Source organism: Pistacia vera, unplaced genomic scaffold (assembly GCF_008641045.1).
Source record: "Pistacia vera cultivar Batoury unplaced genomic scaffold, PisVer_v2 Contig413, whole genome shotgun sequence".
Lineage (NCBI taxonomy): Eukaryota > Viridiplantae > Streptophyta > Magnoliopsida > Sapindales > Anacardiaceae > Pistacia > Pistacia vera.
Window position 1 is genome coordinate 509,197 of NW_022196239.1, and position 22,416 is coordinate 531,612.

General features: G+C 41.9%; 2 protein-coding genes across 3 annotated transcripts; both read right to left on the minus strand.

Moving 5' to 3' along the window:
• Window positions 1–1,704: 1,704 nt before the first annotated feature.
• LOC116142674 (UNC93-like protein 1) lies at window positions 1,705–3,565 on the minus strand. 2 transcript variants are annotated; one of them, XM_031428096.1, is made up of 3 exons: window positions 2,587–3,565; window positions 2,400–2,483; window positions 1,917–2,151 (listed from the first exon to the last, which is right to left on the minus strand). In XM_031428096.1, exons 1-3 carry the CDS (start codon window positions 3,557–3,559, stop codon window positions 2,060–2,062), a joined length of 1,149 nt encoding a protein of 382 aa, XP_031283956.1. In that variant the 5' UTR covers window positions 3,560–3,565; the 3' UTR covers window positions 1,917–2,059. The 2 variants fall into 2 exon arrangements, with proteins under 2 accessions (XP_031283955.1, XP_031283956.1); XM_031428095.1 differs by having other exon boundaries at window positions 1,705–2,151; window positions 2,400–3,565.
• A 17,174-nt stretch (window positions 3,566–20,739) lies between these two features.
• LOC116142661 (secreted RxLR effector protein 161-like) lies at window positions 20,740–22,044 on the minus strand. The gene is made up of 2 exons (XM_031428081.1): window positions 21,876–22,044; window positions 20,740–21,038 (listed from the first exon to the last, which is right to left on the minus strand). Exons 1-2 carry the CDS (start codon window positions 22,042–22,044, stop codon window positions 20,740–20,742), a joined length of 468 nt encoding a protein of 155 aa, XP_031283941.1.
• Window positions 22,045–22,416: the final 372 nt, after the last annotated feature.

Sequence of the window (22,416 nt, forward strand, 5' to 3'; positions counted from 1 at the left end):
CTCTATATAGGAATAAACTCTACATAGTCATAAAAAATTCTAATCCTAATTTGTGATAGTTATAAATAAGAATAAACTCCACATTATAATAAGTTATAATTTTTCTAATTCTCGTCTTAAGGAAAATTGCATCCACATAGTAATAATTATCTATATATTACCAAAAAAATATATGTTATATTACATTAAAGATTTAAGATAAAATAAAATATTTATTTAAAGTTGTTTGCGACAATTATTTATATTTTAGAGTTGTTACCACATATTTTACCTTGCTAGTATGTAATAACTTGCTAGCATGGACACCTTCTTGTTGAAGCCAAAATATTTTTAGCTTCTCAAGCATGTTTAGAGCCTCATGGCATGAAACTTTTTGTATTTTCGTACTATCATCCTTAGGATTATTTTATTTATCTTCTTGTCTAATTGTAGCAATGATTTCTTTTTTGGTTAAAACATATACTATTTGTTGCTCATTTGGATGATCGAGAAAGACATTAATATCCATTCGATTAGTGTAGTGAAATTGTCGAATCTGATCACTCAATCTTGCAATGACTCTTATTTTCCTCGTCCACTTCATTTGTAACTTGCAATTCTTCGAAATCGAAGGTCCTAATTTTGCAATGTTTAAAACCATTGACAATTATCTGTAGTTTCACATCAATTGACCATGCATCAACTACAGTATAGTTCCATCAATAACACTTATCTTTACTGGTTCCAAGACACGTCTATAATTTTTATAACTATACCTCCATTAAGTTATAACCTCCAAAAAATTAGTTAATCTCACCATTATAACTATAGAGAGGTTTTACTGTATTAGAATTCACTTTTTTCTTGTGATGCCTCTTTCCCTAACGTAGTTGCTTAAAAACTGTTGATACACGCAGAGTGGGTTCTCAAAATGAAGAGGAAGACGTTGGACACCTATATTATACCAGAAAAAATGATCATCATACACCAAGGATAACTTTGACATATGATCTTCACCTGAATACCATATTGATCGTATTAACACATGATTAATGATGTTACACGTCACAAAATACTTAAAAGCTCAGAAGAACATAATTTGTTGTATATAGTGCTGGCAATGAAGATCAAGCAGTTATGCAGAGGAGATAAGATTATTTCCAAAATGCCACGAAACCCAAGACCTTCACTCTTGACCTTGATTTTATCATACAAACTGACCATATTTTCATGAGAAAGTGTTCTCTGCATAAAATTCCAGAAACAGATCGTACTGTTCTTAAGAGAAGTCTTTATGAAGCAAAAACTAACACATTAATATATCAAGATCTGTATCTGATGATGAGGAAATTATCCTAAACTCGAATTCGCAGAATTTCCAGTTACTTTAGCCTCCTATGAGCTGAAAAACTATGTTTGAGATGTATTAATAAACCATCTATATGAATGTGTAGTTAGTTTATAGGCAAATAATATGTAGCATCAGTGTTTTCTGAAGTAAAACAGAAACGAAAATAGATTACATGCTATCAAGCAATCAACCTATCCAGTGCAAGCTATCATAAAAGTACTATAATATATAATTCAAAATGAGCAATCTACAAAAATTACTTGTTAGTTTGGCTAAGACCACGGCAAACTTACAAGCTTCCTATGTATCAAGCACTTCAAATACACAATTTAGCAAAAGGAAAAAACCAAATAACACTTGAGAAGAGATCTGAATTCAGCTGTAAACACGTAATCTTAAATTTATTTCTTTCCTTTAATGGGATGGACAATGACGAAGCAACATATACTCTACAATTGAGAGACATCAAGTTTCTGAAAGATTGAGATGGCACTATAGAAAACAAGAGTACAGAAATAGGAGGCACAATGTTCAAACTATATAGACGAAGAGAATGTAACAAGGGATGCTATTAATTTGGCTTGGCAACCCCACCAGAAGCTTCATCAAAAGATGGAAGAGCAACATCCTTGGGAGGACCTTCCTCAGCCTTATTGTCGTCCTTTACAGCTAAAATGACAAGAAGTGCAAGCAACGGATAACCAGCCGTAGTGAGAGACCAATTAACAATCAATTGCGAGAGGAATGAAACTTTGTGAGTATCAATTTGCCAAGCCACTGCAGCCCCTGCACTTTGCACTCCCTTGTAGAATCCACTATACCTGCGACAACAAAAGAAATCAATTTAATTGAACAGGAAAAAGAATTTAACATGACAACTGCATATGCATTCATCCAATCGTACAAGTCTGTCAATGTACATGACCTATACACACAATGGTAAAAGCATATACACCCTTTCAATCACATCAATATCCTGCACTGAAACTTTCACAATGCAACGACTACAAATATGTTCCAAAGATGGCTATGATTAAGCAACATTGAAGCTTCATAACATGATAATTACCTGCTAAGAGTCTCCGAATCATTAGCCAGGGCTCCAATGACCCAGTAAACCATACTCTGAAACATAGCATCCAGCAACCCATAACTGAAATACAACACAAAGGGGCCAGCAAAATCACGACCAGAGTCCTTGAAATCCAACGTCACAGTTTTAGGCTTAGAGTAAGTGAGTTGATTAGCAAGACCACCTGCCCAAATTACTGTACCAAACAGAGCCACCAAGCCAATCCCAAAAAATCCCCTTCTTCTCCTACTCTGAAAACTAAAATCCAACACATAACCAATCCCAACAGAACCCAACATTTGAGCACCCCAATAGAAAACATTGTTCAAACCCCTTGTCCTCAGACTAAAAAGGGCCCCATTAACATTATTAAACTGATAAGTATAAAAGAAATTACTAGCCCAAGAAGCAGGCATAAGCAAAAGCATCCGCCAATTCGAAAACAACTTAGCAATTTCAATAACCTCAGTGGTCACATTAGAGTACTTAATGTTGGTACACCGGCTCCCATCATCACGCACAACAAGCCTCGGTGGCAAAACGGCCAAAGAAAGAAGAGCACCAGCAGACATAAAGCAAATGAACCCAATATAAGTTCCATCATTAACAGAAGTAGCATCATTACCACGATTGTAATTAAGAACAAAAGGAATAAGTCCACCAATAACACCACCCATATTAAAAATACTCCAAAAAATTGAAATATAAGTACCCTTCCGGTTAGGTGGAGGGTAAGAGGTCATAATGGCCCCTTCCGCCGCCCATAAAAGGCCAGCGCCGATGCCCAAAAGAGCACCTGCAACAATAGCAAAAGTCTGATGCTGGTAATGATTGTAGTAAAGAAAAGCGCCGGCGTAAAGCACATAAGTGGAACATGCGGAGAGGAGGGTCACTTGAGGGCCCAAAAGATTGTAAATGCCACCACCCAGAATGCCAAAAATGGCGAAGGTGGTGTAAAGAGCAGTATTGGCATTATTAGCAGCGTCGTGGTTAACTTGGCCACCACCACCCATTCCTGACAAAGCATTGAACATTCCAGGACAACAGAAACAGACAACACCAATTAGGCATACCTGTACTAGGGGCGAGTTGTACCTGAAACGTGAAATGGGTCGAATCGATTGAGCAGATTCTTCATCTGGGTTGGATATTCCCATGATTGTAGAGGTTTAGGATGAGGAAATTGAGTAGAGGTAAAATGGATGTAGCAGAATTTAAGGGCGGAGGAGTGAAGATAATGACACAGTTGCGGATTCCAACTGGCAAAGGAGAGGCGTTTGAATTATATAATGATGTTTAGTTACTTGTGGTAAGATGAACCGCATTTGCTTCTATATAGTAAAACAAAACAAATGCGGGTTCTATTAAGTTGTATTTTAGATTATATTAATATTAAAATATTGAGGCTTTTAATATATATATATATTAGCTTTTCTTGTATTTTGATAATATTATAAAACTTTTATCATGTTCTATTAATCTTCATAATAATTTGATAATATTATCGATCAATAAATAATTATCTATTAATCTTTATAATGATTTCATAATATTATCAAATCATTAAATAATTATTTTTCACATGGTTTGAATATAAGAGTATAATTTTAAGTTTTATCATTGTGAAAATATAATATCCAAACTTTTTTTTTTTATGCATATTGTAATTGTTTTAAACTTATACATGACACAAAACAATATGGATTAAAAAATGAAAGATTATATTGATAATAAATTATTAACTTAATTTAGTTATTTTTTTTTCTATTTATTATGTTATTTTAATCATATGTATCAAATGTATTACATCATTTTAATTTTACAAAAAAATTTCATAACATAAGTTAATAACCATTTTTCCTGTGAAATACTAATATCTATTGATTTTGTATTATTGTAATGTTAATCTAGCAATTAAATTTAATTAGTGAAAAATAATAAGTTGTATTTTTCTATTTTCTTGTAACTTGTAAGGTTTACCTTTCCTCTTTTTTTGTTCAATTGATAATTACATAAATATCTCATGATTTACTTCAAATAAAAGCAAGAACAAATAAAGAAAAAAATTCCATCCATGTGATAAAAGATTCAAAGATTGTTATCTAAATCTTTTCTTTCTTTTTTTTTTTGCAGTTGGTCCCATCCCATCACATAGACTATAATAATATAAAGTAGATAAAATTGTCTTTTAGGGGTTGTTTGGCTTTGCCAATAAGAAATAATTGATGCAAATACTTTGAAAGCACTTTCCAACAACGTAGTTTTCAATTTCAATGCTTTAACCAAAAAGTCATCTAACAAAAGATATAGTGGTGTCTTAGCGCACGCTTACTTAGACACGTCCTTTTCAATTTTTGCTCTTGGAAGCACTTGTAGCCGGCAATTTCCTTTTCAATTTTTGCTCTTGGAAGCACTTGTGGCCGGCTCTTGCCGGCTTCTATTTAAACCACAACACAACGTTTACAAATTTCTTGAAGTTAGAATGGGAGGGCCAGCACAATTGAATTAACCAATGGTGTCATGCTGTAGATACTAAGATACATTTTTTCTCTTAGATTCCAAAGAATTGATTCATCTAATAATTTAATCTTTTTATAAAATTAAGTATCAGATTTATGCCAAAATTATAACTCTTGAAAGAATCCAACTAGGCGGAGATAATAAGTTGTTTTAAACTTTTCATGTCAGTTCTTATGTTAAAAGAAATACCCACTTTAAAATAGTTTATGCCGAAAAAACAGGTCTAAAAATTAGGATACTTGTAACATTATCATTAATTTAAATTTATTTTTACTTTATTCTTTGCATAAGAAAAATCATAATATGTACATTCCTCCAATTATGTAACATTACAAGTAATACAGACTAATACGAGTCGGTGTCCTCTATCTCAATGTTGACTAGTTTTACAAGAGTTAATTTCATCTATTTCTCTAGGAGATGATTAAGTCTTAAGGACTTCACAATTTTCAAAAACTATTAAATATGTCCTTCTTTAGGGGGGTTTTAAGTTTTGCAATGGATTTTTAATGTTTTCAAATTTCAATGCTTTAGAGGGATGTTTAATAGTTTATTCTAAAAACTAGATGGGCGTTTGAAACATGATGATCTCTTAGAGGATTGATGAAACTAACCCTTTTTAAAATTAAAAAAAATATTTTATAAATTTAACCACGTCCTCATTGTCTTGGTAATTTTATAATCAAGAAAGAAAACTTCCTCAATTCAGAATCACATCTAACATATTGGAAATTTCATCAATTAGTTAAGCATAAAAATTGATTTCACCATCCACAAACACAAGGTTTCACCAAGCTGTTGTAATTTTGGTTGGGAATTTAGGAAAGAAACAAAAGAGTCTATGTGGACATGGAAATGTAATACCTAGAAAACAAAACCATTATTGACACCCCTTACCCATTTGCATCTGGCTTCTCTCCATTGTCTCCCCAAATTGACAATTTTTGTTCAATCCAAAGATGTTCCTATCTCATTTTGCATTAAACTAATCTTACCCATCAAAGAATTTTACATTATATATCAACATCATAACTTATTATCCTATGCTTCAATTTGTACAAAGTCAACAATTGACATTGATCAATCACTTAATATTATCATACATTTAGTAATCTCTTGAAATAGTGGGATAAATATAATAATAATATTAGATACATTCATATTAAACCATCTCATAAAGGATAAATATAATAAATCATTGACAACTGACTAAAAAAATAGTAATATTTTAGAATAAGAATTAAGTAGGCTAATCACTGTAGACGTAAAAATCTACCTGTACGGAAGGGGGGGTCTGATCCCGTGAGGTTGAGGCCACCAGCGATCCGCTACACCTGCACATGTAGAGAAACACACGCGTAAAGCGAACGGAAACACCGGGGTGGTGTTTGCCGTAGGCACTCCGACGCTCAAGTCAGCAAGACTGAAAAAGGCTAATATAGTGAGGGCTAGGGAATAGAGATTACCAGAAGTCTAGTCGGGGACCGTGACTACGGCGGTGATGTAAAGCTCTCAAGTAGGAGCTTCGGGTGTGAAGGTGTAATGTGATCTCCCTTGTGAAGGGCTACCCCTCTGCTTATATAGTGATTGTCTGGTCTCCCAACCTAGAAGTAGGAGTCCTACATGACTCTGATGCAAACCCTAGCAAGAATTAGGTGTCGGGTAAACTGTCTTACCATTTGTCTATAGGAAGTGATTCTGATAAGGAAAGTGACTCCGAGTTGGAAAGTGATCAGAATAGAAGGTGACCTTGAATGGGAATTAATCGGAGTAGGAAGTATTATGAGGGAGTCGTGGGCTCTGGATTCGCCCATGACCTAGAAATGGACTGGATTAGGACTTGTGCCCACGTGGTTTGGGCCGGCTATATCTTGATCGAATGGCCTAATCCGGTTGGTCATATCGGGATTGGGCCTAGCTTCTCTTTCAGTGTCGGGCCCGTTTGCCTATTTGGGCCAAGGCGATTTTTGGCCCTACCATTTGTCCCCCACTCTCTGGTTAAGAGTTTCTTAAGTCAGAGAGTAGGAACCATCGATGACGCTCGATCATTCTTTCGGGATGACCGGTTTTAGTGTACTGATCCAAGTGATTTTTGTTCTGGGTCGTTCGGTTATCCATGCCGATCCAGAGTATACCATCATTAGAGTGCTGTGCCCGATCGCTATGAAGGACTGAAGGGTCAGAGATGTAGCTTCGGAGCGTAGGCGCTTCGTTCGTTACGCCCGATCGCTCGGCATGCCCATGTCGCTCGGCATGCCTGGTCAAGTGAGGTAAAAGTTATTAATCTCAAAATGTTCGCCTCGTCGGTAGTCGTGGCGCTTCGAGTGGACGAGATAGTACTTCGACCAAAAGTTGTTCATTCATCCGCTACGGAACGCAACGGCGAGGCCTCTTTTGTTCTGAAGATGCTCGAAACGGGCCGTTCCAAGCTGATCGTTGGTCGGCCGGGCCCTCTAGGCCAAAAAGCATAAGACATTTGAGGGCCTTTAAGAGTCAATGCTAGTCGGTCAGGAGGAGTGTGCGACCAAGTGGATGTTGTATGCGAGCTCTGACATTGGTTGTCCACTTCGTCCCCGCGAAGGACAACTGGGCGAGGGCTCGGGCTGGATCGTCCCCAGTCGATCGATCAGTCGGGGAGGCCTCCTAACATGTGATTCGTGAGGGTATTAAGTCCACGACCGGGGTGGTTGACTCGGTAGACAGATCTGGGCGATCGATTCAAGCTTCCTTGCGTTACGGTTTCCCAGCGTATGGTGTTTGCCACGTGTTCGCGAGGATCAGATCCTCGTTTTTGAGGCGGGAAAAACAAAAAGGCGCTTTGACCCATAGCCAATCTGGGCTGCCAAGTGTTTCACCTGTCAGTTTTTTTCTTTTAAAAATAAGTGAACAGGTCGTTCGTCTCCATTTGCAGTTTCCTCCGTTTTTGTTCAGAAAAAGATTTTTTCTTCTGCGTTTTTGGTCTCTTTTCGCGACGGTACTTCTTTCGGTAGACTTTGGCTCCTTTCATGGTAAATATTTCGTTTTCCGTGTGTTTCTCTTTTTGCGTTTCTTTGTCTATTTTGGTAGATTTTGTTGTGTTTTGGAGATAGATTGAAGTTCTGAGCTCGGCGTTAGTTTTGAGGATTTTTGAGGAGTTCAGAGTATAGATTTCTGGAATAGGCATGAATTTTGGTATTTCCGGTGGTTTCCGGCGTCTTGACTAATTTTTTGGGCCTTCTTCGGATGTTTTGGACGGAATTTGGAAGGCAAAGTCGAGTTAGATGTAAGTTCGTTCGGTCGGTCTCTTGACCGACAGGTGCCGTCTTGGAGTTGTGGGTTAGGTCGTCCATCGTCCAACCAAGTGAGGAAAGGTAGGAGTGGAGTGTAGAGTCGGTCGGTCGTCCGACCGAGCGGGTGATTGAGTTGCTTGATCGGTGAGAAGGGGTGAGTAGAATTAGTTAACCTTGGGGACCAATCGGTTGCCTAGGGCGAACGAGTGATACCTTGATCAGGGAATGCTGTGCGTCACCCAGGGCGAGCAAGGGAATACCTTGATTAGGGATTGGCTGGGTCGGTCACCTAGGCAGCCAAGGAAGGTTAGAATCTAGAGTCGGTCGGTTGACCGGGAGGGTCGACCAAGGTTTAGGTTAAACTGCTCTGGGTAGGTAGACCGATACTGAGGGACGAGTGGCAACTCTGTTTCTGATCTTGATATTCAGTGTCTCGGGTCGGGTGGTTGACACTTAGCATTTTTGGCGGTAAGGAGCGAGGCTGGGATCGATCTGTTGGGTTGGCGATCAAGCCAACATGTCGATTCTGAATCGACTAGTTCGAGCGGGATTGTGGCATACTTAGGGGATGAGTATGAGCATGCCCCGACTATAGTGTGATGCCTGAGGGGGCGTTCCGGTGGGCATGCCGACTGAGTTAGTATAGCCGCTCCAGGGTCGAGTGAGGCTGGGCCGAGTGGCTCAGCAGGCATGGGAAGAGTAGGAAAGACTCCGAAAGAGTTGATAGTCCATCTTCTTCCAGAGTGGCTCTAAAAAGAGCCAACAACAGGCACGGGATTTTGACTAGAGATTATCCACCCTGCTGAAAGATAGTGATTGTGATGCATCCAGACCTGGTATCACATTCCAAGTTCGGTTGATATCCGGATGCCACGATCGTACAGCGGTTGATTAGGGCAAAGGACTGGATTAGTGTTTACGAGAAGTGGTTCATGACGGTTAGGTTGTATGTGCCTCGCCTCGTCTGGGAGGTGCTGAATCACTTCATTATTGCCCGTCTCAGCTTATGCCGAATGCTTGAGACTGCTAATGGCTTTGGAAGACCTTTGTGTTCGGAACCAAGTGAGGTTCGGGCTGCACAAGCTACTGTACTCCTACTTCTTGAAGGAGAACGATAAAGAGAAGGGTCGTTACTTTTGAACTTGAGGCATGATCGGCTCACTTGGTGACCGACCTATGGTCCGTGATAGAACTGGAAAGACCGATATTTCTACCTGAGGGGTCAAGCTGTATTTGAGAGAGAGGACAGGCGAGATCCCGATCGGCTAGCAAGCTACTGGTGAGCTTAATTGTTTCTTTCGTACTTTTGATTACTAATCTTGATTGGTTTTTTGTTTGCAAGCTTGGTTCATCGGGCTAGGCAGAGCGGAGACGGCTTGGACGTAGCGACCCAGAGAGTGTTAGCCTCCCATTAGAGCAGAGGGATTGGCGAGTAGTGCTAGCAGAGTCCAACCTGAGGACCACACTTCTTTGGGCCGAGTGAGGCGATACAGAGAGGTACTCCTTCCCCTCGCTGAAGCAGACTTGGGATGTGCTTCTAGTCGATACCGTAACCATATCATTTTTGGTGAGTCCAACTGAACCCACTAACCGTTAGAGAGTTTGCACTTGCAGAGTCGCTGATTAAAAGTTGACTATCCCGAGCACGAGCAAATCTATCACCCGACGCCGCAAGAAAAGGAGTAGGGAGTCTTTAGCCAGGGAAACAGAGGATAGATATGTGCTAGCAACGCCATCGAGTCAGCAGCCTTGTGTCAGCAGCCTGCAGTTGGAGCCGGGTCATCCCAGACCACGGTTGTGGTTGAAGAGGCCGGAACGATTACCATCACATTCCGGCTAATGCGTCGACTTCTCTGATGCAACTACCATAGTAAGTTGGCCAACTCATTTTTGTTCCTGACGGATGAGGCGCGGCTTAACCAGATGGGTGCAGTTGCTACGGTTGATTGGGGGGTAGCCCGCTCCGTTCAGGTATTACAGTAGTGTTTGATGATTTTGTTTCTGAATCTTGTTCTGATTGCAATGTTTTGTGTGGCAGGTACTCGCTAGTAGTCTTCACCTGAGGAAGTCTGTCGTGGCGCAGGAGAAACGTGTACAGGATGTGTCCAAGGCCACACCAGCCCGCACCAGAAGGATATGGCGGCCCAGAAGGCCGAGCAAGAGTTTCACATCATCTAAGGGATAGTGAGCATGAGATCGAGAGACTGAGGCGTGAGTTGGCCGAGAAACCGCAAAGGTCGAGTCTCTCAGGGAGTAGTGCATCTCCATGCTGATGATGCTATCATTAAGGCCCGAGGTAAGCTCATCGGGAGTTCAAAGAAGGACGAACCTCTCATTGGGATCCGGATGAAGACATCTTGCTCATGCAGGAGTTACTGGACGAAGGAGGTAGTCATCCGGGGCGACGACAGCAGATGCCTGACCTCAGCCACCGAGGCTATCGGGTGTTGATGATGCGGGCGGCCAGGGTGCTGGGCTGACGCTGGCAGTACAGACATGGTGATCGATTCGGCGATGGGGGATGAAGCTCGTGCTAAGGATACTTAGCTTTTTTTCTTTATTATGTGTTTTGGGGCCTGCGATGCCCTTTTGTCTGGCGTGTGTGCCATTTTTTGTATCTGAACTAAGCCGTTTAATGTTATATATGTAACATTTGACCATTTTGACTTCTATGCTGTCCTCTTGGATGATGAACTGTTTTTCTTTACTTGTAGGTGCACTACGTCGTGTATGTTACTTTAGATGGCCTATGGCTAAGGCATGTAGCGTCTGTTGGGCTGGATTAGTGCTTTGCTTGTCACTAGTGTGAAGACCATTCTTTCGTTGGTCGACCGAGTGTACTTTCCGTGGATGAACGAAGTCAAACTGGAGTTGATTTCTTGGGTCGATCAGGCCGACTAGGTGGTGTGAATCATAAGTCGTGCTGAGTTTCGTAGATCGAGTAGGGCCAATACGAAGGTGCAACTCGTGAATCGGGAAGGGTCGATCCGAGGATGTCATTGTAAATCGATTAGGGTCAATTCATGTAGCGTACATTTATCGGCAGGGCTGATTTGATGGTGTCAGTTTATCGATAGGGCCGATTTGAAGGTGTCAATACGTTTATCGGCAGGGTCGATTTGAAGGTGTCATTATGTTATCGGGCAAGGTCGATTCGAAGGTGTACGTACTTTATCAGCAGGCCGATTTGAAGGTGTCCATACGTTATCGGCAGGGCCGATCTGAAGGTGTACGTACGTTTTCGGGCAGGCCGATTTGAGGTGTCTGTACGTTTATCGGCAAGTCTTTTGAAGGTGTCCGTACGTTTATCGACATGGCCGATCCAAAGTGTACGTACGTTTATCGAGCAGGTCATTGAAGGTGTACGTATGTTTATCAGGCAGGCCGATTAAGTGTACGTACGTTTATTAGCAGGCCGATTTGAAGGTGTCCGTACGTTTATCGGCATGGCTGACCGAAGGTTACGTACTTTATCGGCAGGCCGATCCGAAGGTGTACGTACGTTTATCGGGTAGGCCGATTTGAAGGTGTCCGTACGTTTATCGGCATGGCCATCCAAAGTGTACTTACGTTTATCGAGTAGGCCGTTTGAAGGTGTCCGTAATTCATGACCGGGGTCGGTTTTGGAGACGAAAACTTCTGAATAGTACTTCATTAAATATTTGGCCATGAAGCCGACTGTCTAAGAGGAGGTGGACAGGCCCACTCATCCTTTTTTAAAATGAAAAAAGAAAACAAAGTTCACCTAGTGGTAATAGCGTTTGAGTGAATGGCATTCCAACTGTTGTTGATGTCTTGCCCTCGGGGTCTAGAGTTTATAGGCACCCTTCCCGGCTGCTTTGATTATCTTGTAGGACCTTCCAAGTGGGTCGAGTTTGCCAGAGTATCTCCTTAGTGTTTTGAAGACCCTGCGGGGACCCAGTCGCCTATCTTGAAAGTACGATCCTCACGTTTCGGTTATATGTCAGGCGGCCTATTGCTAGTAAACTGCGTTGTGATGCTCGCCCGTTCCCGTGCTCGTCCACAGTGTCTAGGTTCTGACAAAGGTTGTGTCGTGATTCCTCGTCCGCCCATTGGAGCCTGATGACGGAACTGATACTTCAGCTGGAATGACTGCTTCAGAACTGTATGTCAGGGAGAACGGGGTTTCACCAGTTGATGATCGAGTCGTGGTTCGGTATGCCGAGGACTCCAGGTAGCTCGTCTGCCCATGCGCCCTTAGCTTTCTGCAATCGCTTCTTCAATGTCTGTATGATGGTCTTGTTTGATGACTCGCCTGGCCATTAGACTGGGGTTGCGGCGTGTTGAGAAGCTCAACTTTATTCCCCACATGTCACAGAAATCCCTGAAGCCTGAACAATGAACTGGGATCCATTTCGGTACAATCTCCTTCGGTATTCCGAACCACAGATTACATTCTTCCAGATGAGCTTTTACCTCTCGATCTCTGAATTGTGCAAAGGCTTCGTCTTCGATCCACTTGGTGAAGTAGTATGTCACAAGCAACATGAGACTCGTTGCCCTGGTGCAGTAGGTAGCTTTCCCACGATATCCATTCCCCACTTCATAAATGCCAAGGTGTGAATGGAATGGAGTCGTTCTGGTGGGAGGTGTGAGACATGGGCAACCTTTACAGCTGTCGCACTTCTTCACGTAAGCGTTCGAATTGATGCATATGGTCGACCAGTAGTATCCAGCGGTGATCACCCGGTGTTCAAGACTCGCCCCCCGCGTGGTTGCCGCATTCGCCTTCATGGAGTTCGGCTAGAACACTTTAGGCTTTCTTTTGGGCTTATGCATTTGAGATAAGGGCCCAGAATAACTTTCTGAGGAGTTGGCCCTCATGTTATGGTGAATCTGGCGACTCTTGCTTTCAGTCGGCGTGCTTCATTCTTGTCAGCCGGGAGCTCATCATCTTCCAGGTATCTTATTATCAGGGTCATCCAGTAGTCGCTTTTTCAACGCCCATGGCTCTACGGGAGACTTGTTCGGTGTGGTTCCTTCCAATTGGCTGGCCACTGCATGAATAAGAGGGAATGATGACTAGGAAAACATGGAGTGCCGAGCCAAGGTTGGCGAGGGTCAGCATGGTAGTTCTCAGCTCTAAGATCTGTACGATTGAGAACTCTTCGAATTTGGCCACAACTCTTTGACCATGCTCAAATAGGATGTCATCTTTGAATCGCGTGCTTGATACTGCCTTGTAGTTCATTGACTACTAGTTGGATCGGACTTCACTTCCAATCTCTGGCTCCAATTTCTCTGGCCAAGGAAAGTCCAGCTAGAGGGCTTCATATTCGGCCTCGTTATTCGTGCACTTCAACCCACAACCAGATTACTCGCTGGATGATGTCTCTCTCTGGTGCGATCAGTACTATTTTGAGTCCGCTCCATTGACATTACTCGATCCGTCTACTAGAGAGGTCCACTTGAGGGTGGTGTGCGCCGTTCATGCAATGTAACTCTCTTTCAGCCTTGGTGGTGGCACAGGTGTGAAGTCGGTAATGAAGTCTGCCAGTGTCTAGGACTTGACGGGTGCGGGATGGTAGGCTTATAACACCTCACTAAGCTCTATTGTCCATTGCATGAGTCGGCCTGATAGTTCGGTTTGTGCAGTATCTTCTTGAGTGGGAAGGAGGTGATTACAACAATGGAGTGGCACTGAAAGTACACCCTGAGCTTCCTGGATGCATGGACGAGGGCGAGGGCCAGTTTCTCCAGTTGACTGTACCGAGTTTCTGCGTCGAGGCGACTTGCTCACTAGTAGACCGGTAACTGCTTTGATTCTTCTTCTCGAACTAGCACTGCCGAGATGGCTGTCTCTGAGACTGCTAGGTAAAAGTAGAGCTTCTCCCTGTCCACAAGTTTGGAAAGAATGGGGGTGTGGTCAGATACCTCTTCAACTGTTGTAGGGCTTCTTCGCAGAAGGGTTCCAGTCGAACTTCTTGGACTTCTTGAGGCATGGAGAATAGGTGGCATTTATCAGCTGATTTGAGATGAAACGGCTCAGGGCGCACTCGTCCTGCAAGCGCTGGACATTTCTGATGCAAGTCGGGGATGGTATGTTGAGGATCGCTCTGATCTGGTCGGGGTTTGCTTCTATCCCTCGCTGAGTAACCATATAGCCCAAGAATTTACCTGATGAACGCCAAATGAGCACTTGGCTGGGTTCAACTTCATGTTGTACTTCCGGAGACGACGATGCCTAGCTAAGGTGATCAAGGGTGTTCGCCAATCAGGGACTTGACGAGCATGTCATCGATGTAAACCTCCATGGTCTTCCTAAGTGGTCAAAGAACATTTTGTTGACTAGACGTTGGTAGGTGGCCCCAGCGTTCTTCATCCAAACGGCATTACTTTGTAGCAGTAGGTTCCCCTCTCTGTGATGAAGGCTATCTTCTCTTGGTCGTCCGGATGCATAAGAATCTGGTTATATCCCGAGAAAGCATCCATGAAACTAAGGAGTTCGTGCCCTGCGTCGCATCTACCATCATGTCGATATGTGGGAGTGGGAAAGAATCCTTGGGGCAGGCTTTGTTCAAGTCAGCGAAGTCGATGCAGACTCTCCACTTCCCGTTCTTTTTCTTTATGACCATGACGTTTGCTAACCATTCGGGGTAGTGGACCTCTCTGTCATGTCGTTGCTTAGGATTTCAATCTCTTCATTAACGATCTGGTTCGCTCAGGTGCGAATTTCCTCCTCCTCTGCTTAACTGGTGGGTGATCCGGATCTTTCTTGAGTTGGTGGACCATTGCGTCTGGACTGTTTCGGTCATGTTGGCGTGGACCAGGCGAAGCAGTCTTTCGTTCTTTTGAGAAATTCTATTAGCTTCTCTCTTGTCTCGGGTTCGGCAGGAGCCTATATGTGTCTTTCTTTCTGGGTCGTCGGATGTATGTGCACTTCATCCAACTCTCATAGTCGGTTGGTCAGGCTCGGTTCCGAGGGGTTGATGAGACTGTAATTGCTATGAAGAGTTTCCTTTGCTCTTGAAGGCGTTTTTGTAGCAGTCCCTGGAAGCTTTGGGGTCGCCCTTGATCTCTCGTACTCCCCACTTGGTTGAAACCGATCGTCGGGTGGAAGGTAGATAGGCTGCCCGTATGTCATGGATCCAAGGGCGGCCCAAAATGACTTGTAGGGAGATGGGCAGTTCGATCACCAGGAAGACGGTCTGTTTGTTATTCCACCGGCGTAGATGGGAAGTGATCTCTCTTCGACAGAGTATTTCTGCTCCGAGTTGACCCCAACCAGCAGGGTCAGCCACCTATTGATGTTTGCTTCTCTAGTCCCATTGCCTTGACTGCTTCAGGACAGGATGTTTGCTGACAAACCTCTATATACGAACACCCTTTTCACTAGGATGTTGGCAATCTGTAGGAGACGACTAAAGGGTTGTGATGAGAACGGCCAGGGTGATCGTTCGTTATCTTCAAACTGAATTACCTGATGAGAGTGTGATCGCGAGACTGGATGGATGGACTGTACTTCATGGTGGTGGTTGGCTCTAGCATATCGCTTGGCCGATGAGTAACTTACTCTACTGATCTCTGATCCTCCAGATGAGCGAATAGAAACCTTCAGTATGGGTTCCCGCGGAGGGGGTGACGGTTTTTTGTAGCTTTCTGGCTAATGGTGTTCTTCCTCTTGTCAATAAGTAGATCACGGAGATGTCCCCTTCAGAATGCAGCAACCTCGGCCGCAAGGCAATACGTCTCCGGTGTTGTGCCCATGGTCGCTGTGGAACTCGCACCACTTGGTTTTGTCTCTCCTGCCTCGAGATTGAGCTTGCCATCCACTTGACAGTGGATCCCAGTCCTTCATTATTGCTAGACTGGGTTGGTTCACATTGAGGTTGTACTCTGGTATTTTGTGTGTTCGATCCAAACTGCCTGTTTACATTTCTCGTGGGTTGTGATCATAAAGCTTCCTGACTCTGCTCAATTGCGTGCTGAGGTTGGTACGTTTTTGGAGGTTGGTAGCGGTGCTCTAACCGTCTAGGCTCTGGCTTCTTGTCGCTCCGCCTTGATTCATTCTAGAATGGGCAGCTTGGTCATCTCATCTTCCTCCATCTTATCTGGATAACCGCCCGGGCCAGAGCATCTTCCATTGTGGTGCAACCCAACTTCGTAAGTTCTTTGTATATTTCTCTGAGGAGGCCTTTCCTGAAAGCGTCCACAGCAATCTTAGGGTTACGAGGGGATAGAGATCTTTTCTCTATTGAATCTGCTGACATATTCTCTCAATGGCTCTCCCCTTCTCTGGTATATTCGTATAGGTCGGCCGATAGTTTCTCTAGTTTCTTGCTGCTGGCGAATTATTCCACGAAGGTGTCAGTAAGCTAGGCGAATGAGTCTGGATCCTTCAAGAGGTTCGTGTACCATGGAGTGCCAGGCCAAATAGACTAGAACCGAAACTCTTGCACATGCAGGCTTCCCTAAGCGTTCGGGGTATTGAGACGTAAACATTCGCTGCTTGTACGAGGCTATGTGGTCATTCGGGTCGGTGGTACCATCGTACGGTTTCATGTTGGGATGGTGAATTCTGGGGCATGTCGGCTAGGGCGATCTCATCCACAAGGGTGAATCAGCGTAACATGGGGCTTGCTCTTCTGGTTTGGACCCGCATACCTGGAATACGTCTCATCCCTGCCTCGATGTCGGCCAGTCTTTTGGCCAATACTTGTTCCATAGGCAAGGGGATACTACCGGTCATTCTGTCTATTTGGGTCTACTGCTTGCTGCATTCGTTCTTAGCACATTCTGTTGGGTCATCCCTCGGGGGTAGTCTGATAGATCGTTCTTCGTGCATTCCTTGTGCAGGATCTTCGTCATCCCTTCCGGTGGGTGACTCCCATTGTCACTGTTCTATTGTTTCGCCCTACATGAATGTCAGTGGAGTCGATTGGTAGTCGCTCGGTCAGTCAGGATGGATGAGCTCGAGTGCTGAGTTGGTTTGTTTGGGTCATTCAACCCGCGAGGGTGAGCCGAGCCGATAGGGTTTGTGTTTAGTTGTAACTGGAGGTGAAGCGGGACGGTGAGGGTGGGCTGGTCTTGTGGATGTGGCTTTCCGTTATTGGATTATCTTGGTTACAAGGCATGGGTCGGCTGGATGGTGTTTCTGTGCATATCTTGTCTCCTTAGTCAAACCGGAGTCTTCCAGCACCAGTGTGCTTACGGACACGGCCTTTACCGGAGATCAGGGCTGATGCTCTGGTGTGGATGTGGTTGCATAGATGGGTAGGGGGCAGAACCGATTGGGTTACTTGGTTGGGCAAGAACTCGAGATCATAGAATTGACTCACTTCTCTTTTACAGACTGGTTTTCAGCCCTAATGGACGCATTTTCGGTCCGGATTGCATTGTTCAGCTTCCAGTGCGGCCACCTTGTCGGAATTTTGTTGCATGAGAGAGGTCAAAACCCCAGTCTGGCCTCGAGGCCGAGGTTAACGTTGTCGGGATGCACGCCATTGAATGTTCCTCCACGTAGCAAGGTTCGTTGAGCCAAATGATGCTAGAGTCCCCACGGTGGGCACCAAACTGTAGACGTAAAAATCTACCTGTACAGAAGGGGGGGTCTGATCCCGTGAGGTTAGGCACCAGCGTCCGCTGTACCTGCACATGTAGAAGAAACACACGCGTAAGAGACAGGAAACACCGAGGTGGTGTTTGCCGTAGGCACTCCGACGCTCAAGTCACAAGACTGAAAAAGGCTATATAGTGAGGGCTAGGGAATAGAGATTACCGAAGTCTAGTCGGGGACCGTGACTACGGCGGTGATGTAAAGCTCCAAGTAGGAGCTTCGGTGTGTGAAGGTGTAATGTGATCTCCCTTGTGAGAGGGCTGCCTCTGCTTATATAGTGCTTGTCTGGTCTCCAAATCCTGGTAGAAGTAGGAGTCCTAGCATGACTCTGATGCAAACCCTAGCAGAATTAGGGTCGTGGTAAACTGTCTTACCAGTGTCCGGATAGGAAAGTGATTCTGATCAGGAAAGTGACTCCGTAGGAAAGTGACTCCGGAGGAAAGTATCAAGAATAGGAAGGTGACCTTGATGGGGATTGATCAGGAGTAGGAAAGTATTCTGAGGGGGTTGTGGGCTCTGGATTCGCCCATGGACCTAGGAAATGGACTGAGATTAGGAGGCTCGTGCCCACATGGTTTAGGCGGCTATCTTGTACCGAATGGGCCTAATCCGTTGGGTCATATCGGGATTGGGCCTAGCTTCTCCTTCAGTGTCGGGCCCGTTTGCCTATTGGGCCAAGGATGATTTTTGGCCCTAACAATCACTACGATTAATGTGCAGACACTTGAAGGATAGTGTGTTGATTACATAATAAATTATTTATGTTAGTTTAGTAATTATTCTACATATTTTATGAGTCCCGAGAATCAAGTTAAACGAAATTAGTAAACAATTTTCATTTTTGTTGATCAAAGAATTTTTATTAGTAAAAACAATCAAATTCAAAATTTCAAATACTGTTTTATAATTTTTTTCAAAGTAGTAGTATATAATTGAAAATGAACTTTTTATAATATCATTTATTTATAATAAATATCAGATAATGGATAAAGTATAAAATAAACATAAAATCATCATTTACATATTGTGTTAAAAAAAAATAATGACTATACATATACATTATACAATATGATGGTAAAGATGATTGGGTGAAAGTTTATTTTATTTAAAATCAATAATCATCTTTTGTCACATCAAGTTGTATGATAAATGTTATATGAAATTTTGTATGTTTGTATTATGTTAAAAAAAAAAAAAAAAAAAATGTTACTAAAAGCATAAAAAAGACCCAATAAATTAATGGGTCCCTAATTTAAAAGCCCAATCATGAAGCCCAAATAAAAACCCCAAGAAGTCAACAAAGGGGAAATTATTGGAAGTTACTAATACTTATAACCATCGTACGCATTAAAGCTAAATTGTACTCGATGTGCTGGTGCGGTTAAAGATAATATGATAAGGTGGTTACGAGCAAACTGTCATGTCAAGTGTTGAACAGAACAAGGCAATATATATAACCAATTATTGAATCTAGTCCAATAAATATATATTAGTCTATTATTGAATCTAATCCAATAATGACCAAATGACTTTATTACCCATGATAAGTGTTAGTTTTTCATGAGTAATCATTTATCACCGATACATAAATTCGGATGTACACATTTAAATCCGAACATCGTTAACCTTTAACGATATGTATTACTCTGTTCTTTTATTTGGTTTTAATATGTGACTACTTAGTTTCACTATGACCTAGTCGTTGGCCAAATATCATATTTTGATATATTTCTTCATAACTCCTTATGATCGAAACTCTCGCTGATCGTGGTAGGCATCTAGCAATGCTCTATAACCCCTACACCACAATGAAGTTAAACTCCAATGAACTTTTTTCCGATCATACATACCATCAAGTAAGATCCTTCCGTCGTCCAATCCTGATTAAGTATAAGTTCATGATATGTCAAAACCCTTAACTTAATCTTTAATCGAATTGTCAATCAATACAATGAAACATGTCATTATGAAACTACTTTTCATATGACATCCTTATATACTTTGGCCAGAGATTTCCTTTTTCTAATGTTTATTGACATTCAACTGAGAACTCGAGATCAAACTATTTCAAGTTAATGTATCTTGTCTTGACTATCACTTGTCCTCGCACATGAATAACTTATGACCAAACCGGCTTCTTGCATAAAACGTGACTAGACTTATGCTTATAAACCATATGAACTATCTGCATCCTGTGTTGAATCCAACTGTGATATCTCAAGTCTAAGGACTAGTGGTACACTAGTAAGATTCTACGATGTACCATTGACCACATTCTAAATGTCTATGTGATTCATCGTAATTGGTCATATTCGATAAATAGTTCACTAACTGTTTATCCATGCTAATGTCATAGTGATATAACTTTTATAATCACACACACTAATACCATCACATGATATTCAATGGAGACATTTAGCATACATACTATACAGTGTTATTGCCCAATTAACATTACTTACGTAGAGACTGCTTTGATGATTTGATCTTTTGAAGATTCGTATCATCCAGACATTTCACATGTGGTATTAATAATATAAATGAAGCGGTAAATCAACATGTGAAACAAGAACACTTTCTTTTGTTGATAAACTATTCACAAGATTTAATGTCTTGGAACTGACAACACGATTGGTTCCTAAAGCATACACTAACAAAACTCTCACTTGAACTAAAGTCAATCGCTGTGGTAGATGATGCTTGTCTCCTCAACATGATAGTCCAACTGCTTCTATGTCATCGCTTTAGTGAGTGGGTTAACTACATTCTCAGCTAAAGGTGTTTTCTACACCAAAATTTCTCTAGCTCCAATGAATTCTCTCAAAATGTGATATTTACACTGAATATGTTTTGATTTTTGGTGCGCCCTTGGTTCCTTTGCCTGTGCTATATCACCAGTATTGTTACAATACAAGGTTATCGGATAACCCATGTTTGGAACCACATCAAGTTCAATTAAGAACTTGCACATCTAGACAACTTCTTTTGCTATTTTCAAAGTGGCAATATATTCAGCTTCTGTAGTGGAATTGGCAGTAGTCGACTGTTTGGAACTTTTCCAATTGACTGCACCTCCATTACAAGTGAAAATGAATCCAGATGTACACTTTTTATCATCCATGTTTGACTTAAAATCAGAGCCCGAGCATCTCTGAATCTTCAATTCTAAACCTTCGTAACTCATGATTAAATCCTTAGTTCTTCTTAAGTGCTTAAGGATTGTTTTAACAGTAGACCAGTGCTTCTCCTCTAGGTTGGACTGATATCTACCTGTAACACTTACAACATATGTTATATGAGGCCAAGTACATAGCATAGCGTACATGAGACTACCTACAACTAAAGCATAGGGTATCATATGCATCCGCTCGTGCTTTTGATCAGTCTTGGTACTCATTTCTTTCGAAAGATGAACTCTGTGACTACAGGGCAAAAAAAAGCCCCTTTAGAGTCTTGCATGCTGAACTGTTTTAGCATCTTTTCTATGTACATCCTTTGGGATAAGCATATTAATCCTTTTGCTCTATCTCTATAGATACGAAATCCTACGATATAGGTTGTTTCTCCTAAGTCTTCCATGGAGAATGTTCTAGATAACCATATTTTAACTTTAGTCATCATTCCAATGTCATTTCCCTTCAATAGTACGTCATCTACATACAGTATGAGAAATATGATTGGACGATCCTTTGTCCACTTATAAACACAAGGTTCATCCGAATTCTTTATAAAACCAAACATTTTGATTGTTTCATCAAACTAGATGTTCTAGCCTCTTGAAGTTGTTTTAACCCATAAATGGATCTATGCAGCTTACACAATTTATTTCTTTCATATCTGGATACAAAACCTATAGGTTGTTGCATGTAGATATTTTCCTTAATAAATCCATTGTGGAACGCTATTTGACATCCATCTGCCATATCTCATCATCATAGTGTGCAACTATGGTTAGCATAATCCTGATTGATTTAAGCATGGTGACTAGTGAGAAAGATTCCTCATAATCCAATCCTTATTTCTTAGTATAACCTTTCGCAACCAGTCTAACTTTATAGGTCTCTACCTTTCCATGTTTGCCAATCTTTCTCTTGAAGACCTATTTACATCCAATAAGAAGTATTCCTTCTTGAGGATCAACAAGAGTCCATACTTGATTAGCATGCATGGACTCTATCTCAAAGTTCATAGCTTCTAGCCATTTTCCAGAATCGATATCTAATATCGCTTCTTCATAGCTTCTAGGATCATATCCATGCTTCACTTCTCCAATCATGATAGATTCAAAAATCTCCTCATGAAATAATCCATATCTTTCTGGAGGTCAAGATACTCTAGATGATTTGTGAACCGAAGCGTTTTAAGGTGTTAAGGTTTCTTTATGAGGACCACCCATCTGAGTGTTTTTGGTGTGAGGCTCCTTGGACTCTTCTTAGAGCACAATTTTTCTTCCCACACTACTTTCCTCTAAGAACTCTTTCTCAAGGAAGTGTGTGTTTCTACTGATTGAAACTCTTGGATCAGAGTGAAAGTAAAAGTAATATCCCAAGCTATCTTTAGGATATTCTATAAATTGACCTTTCTTAGATCTAATGTCCAACTTATCTATCTTGACAATCTTGACATAAGCTGGACAACCCCAAATTCT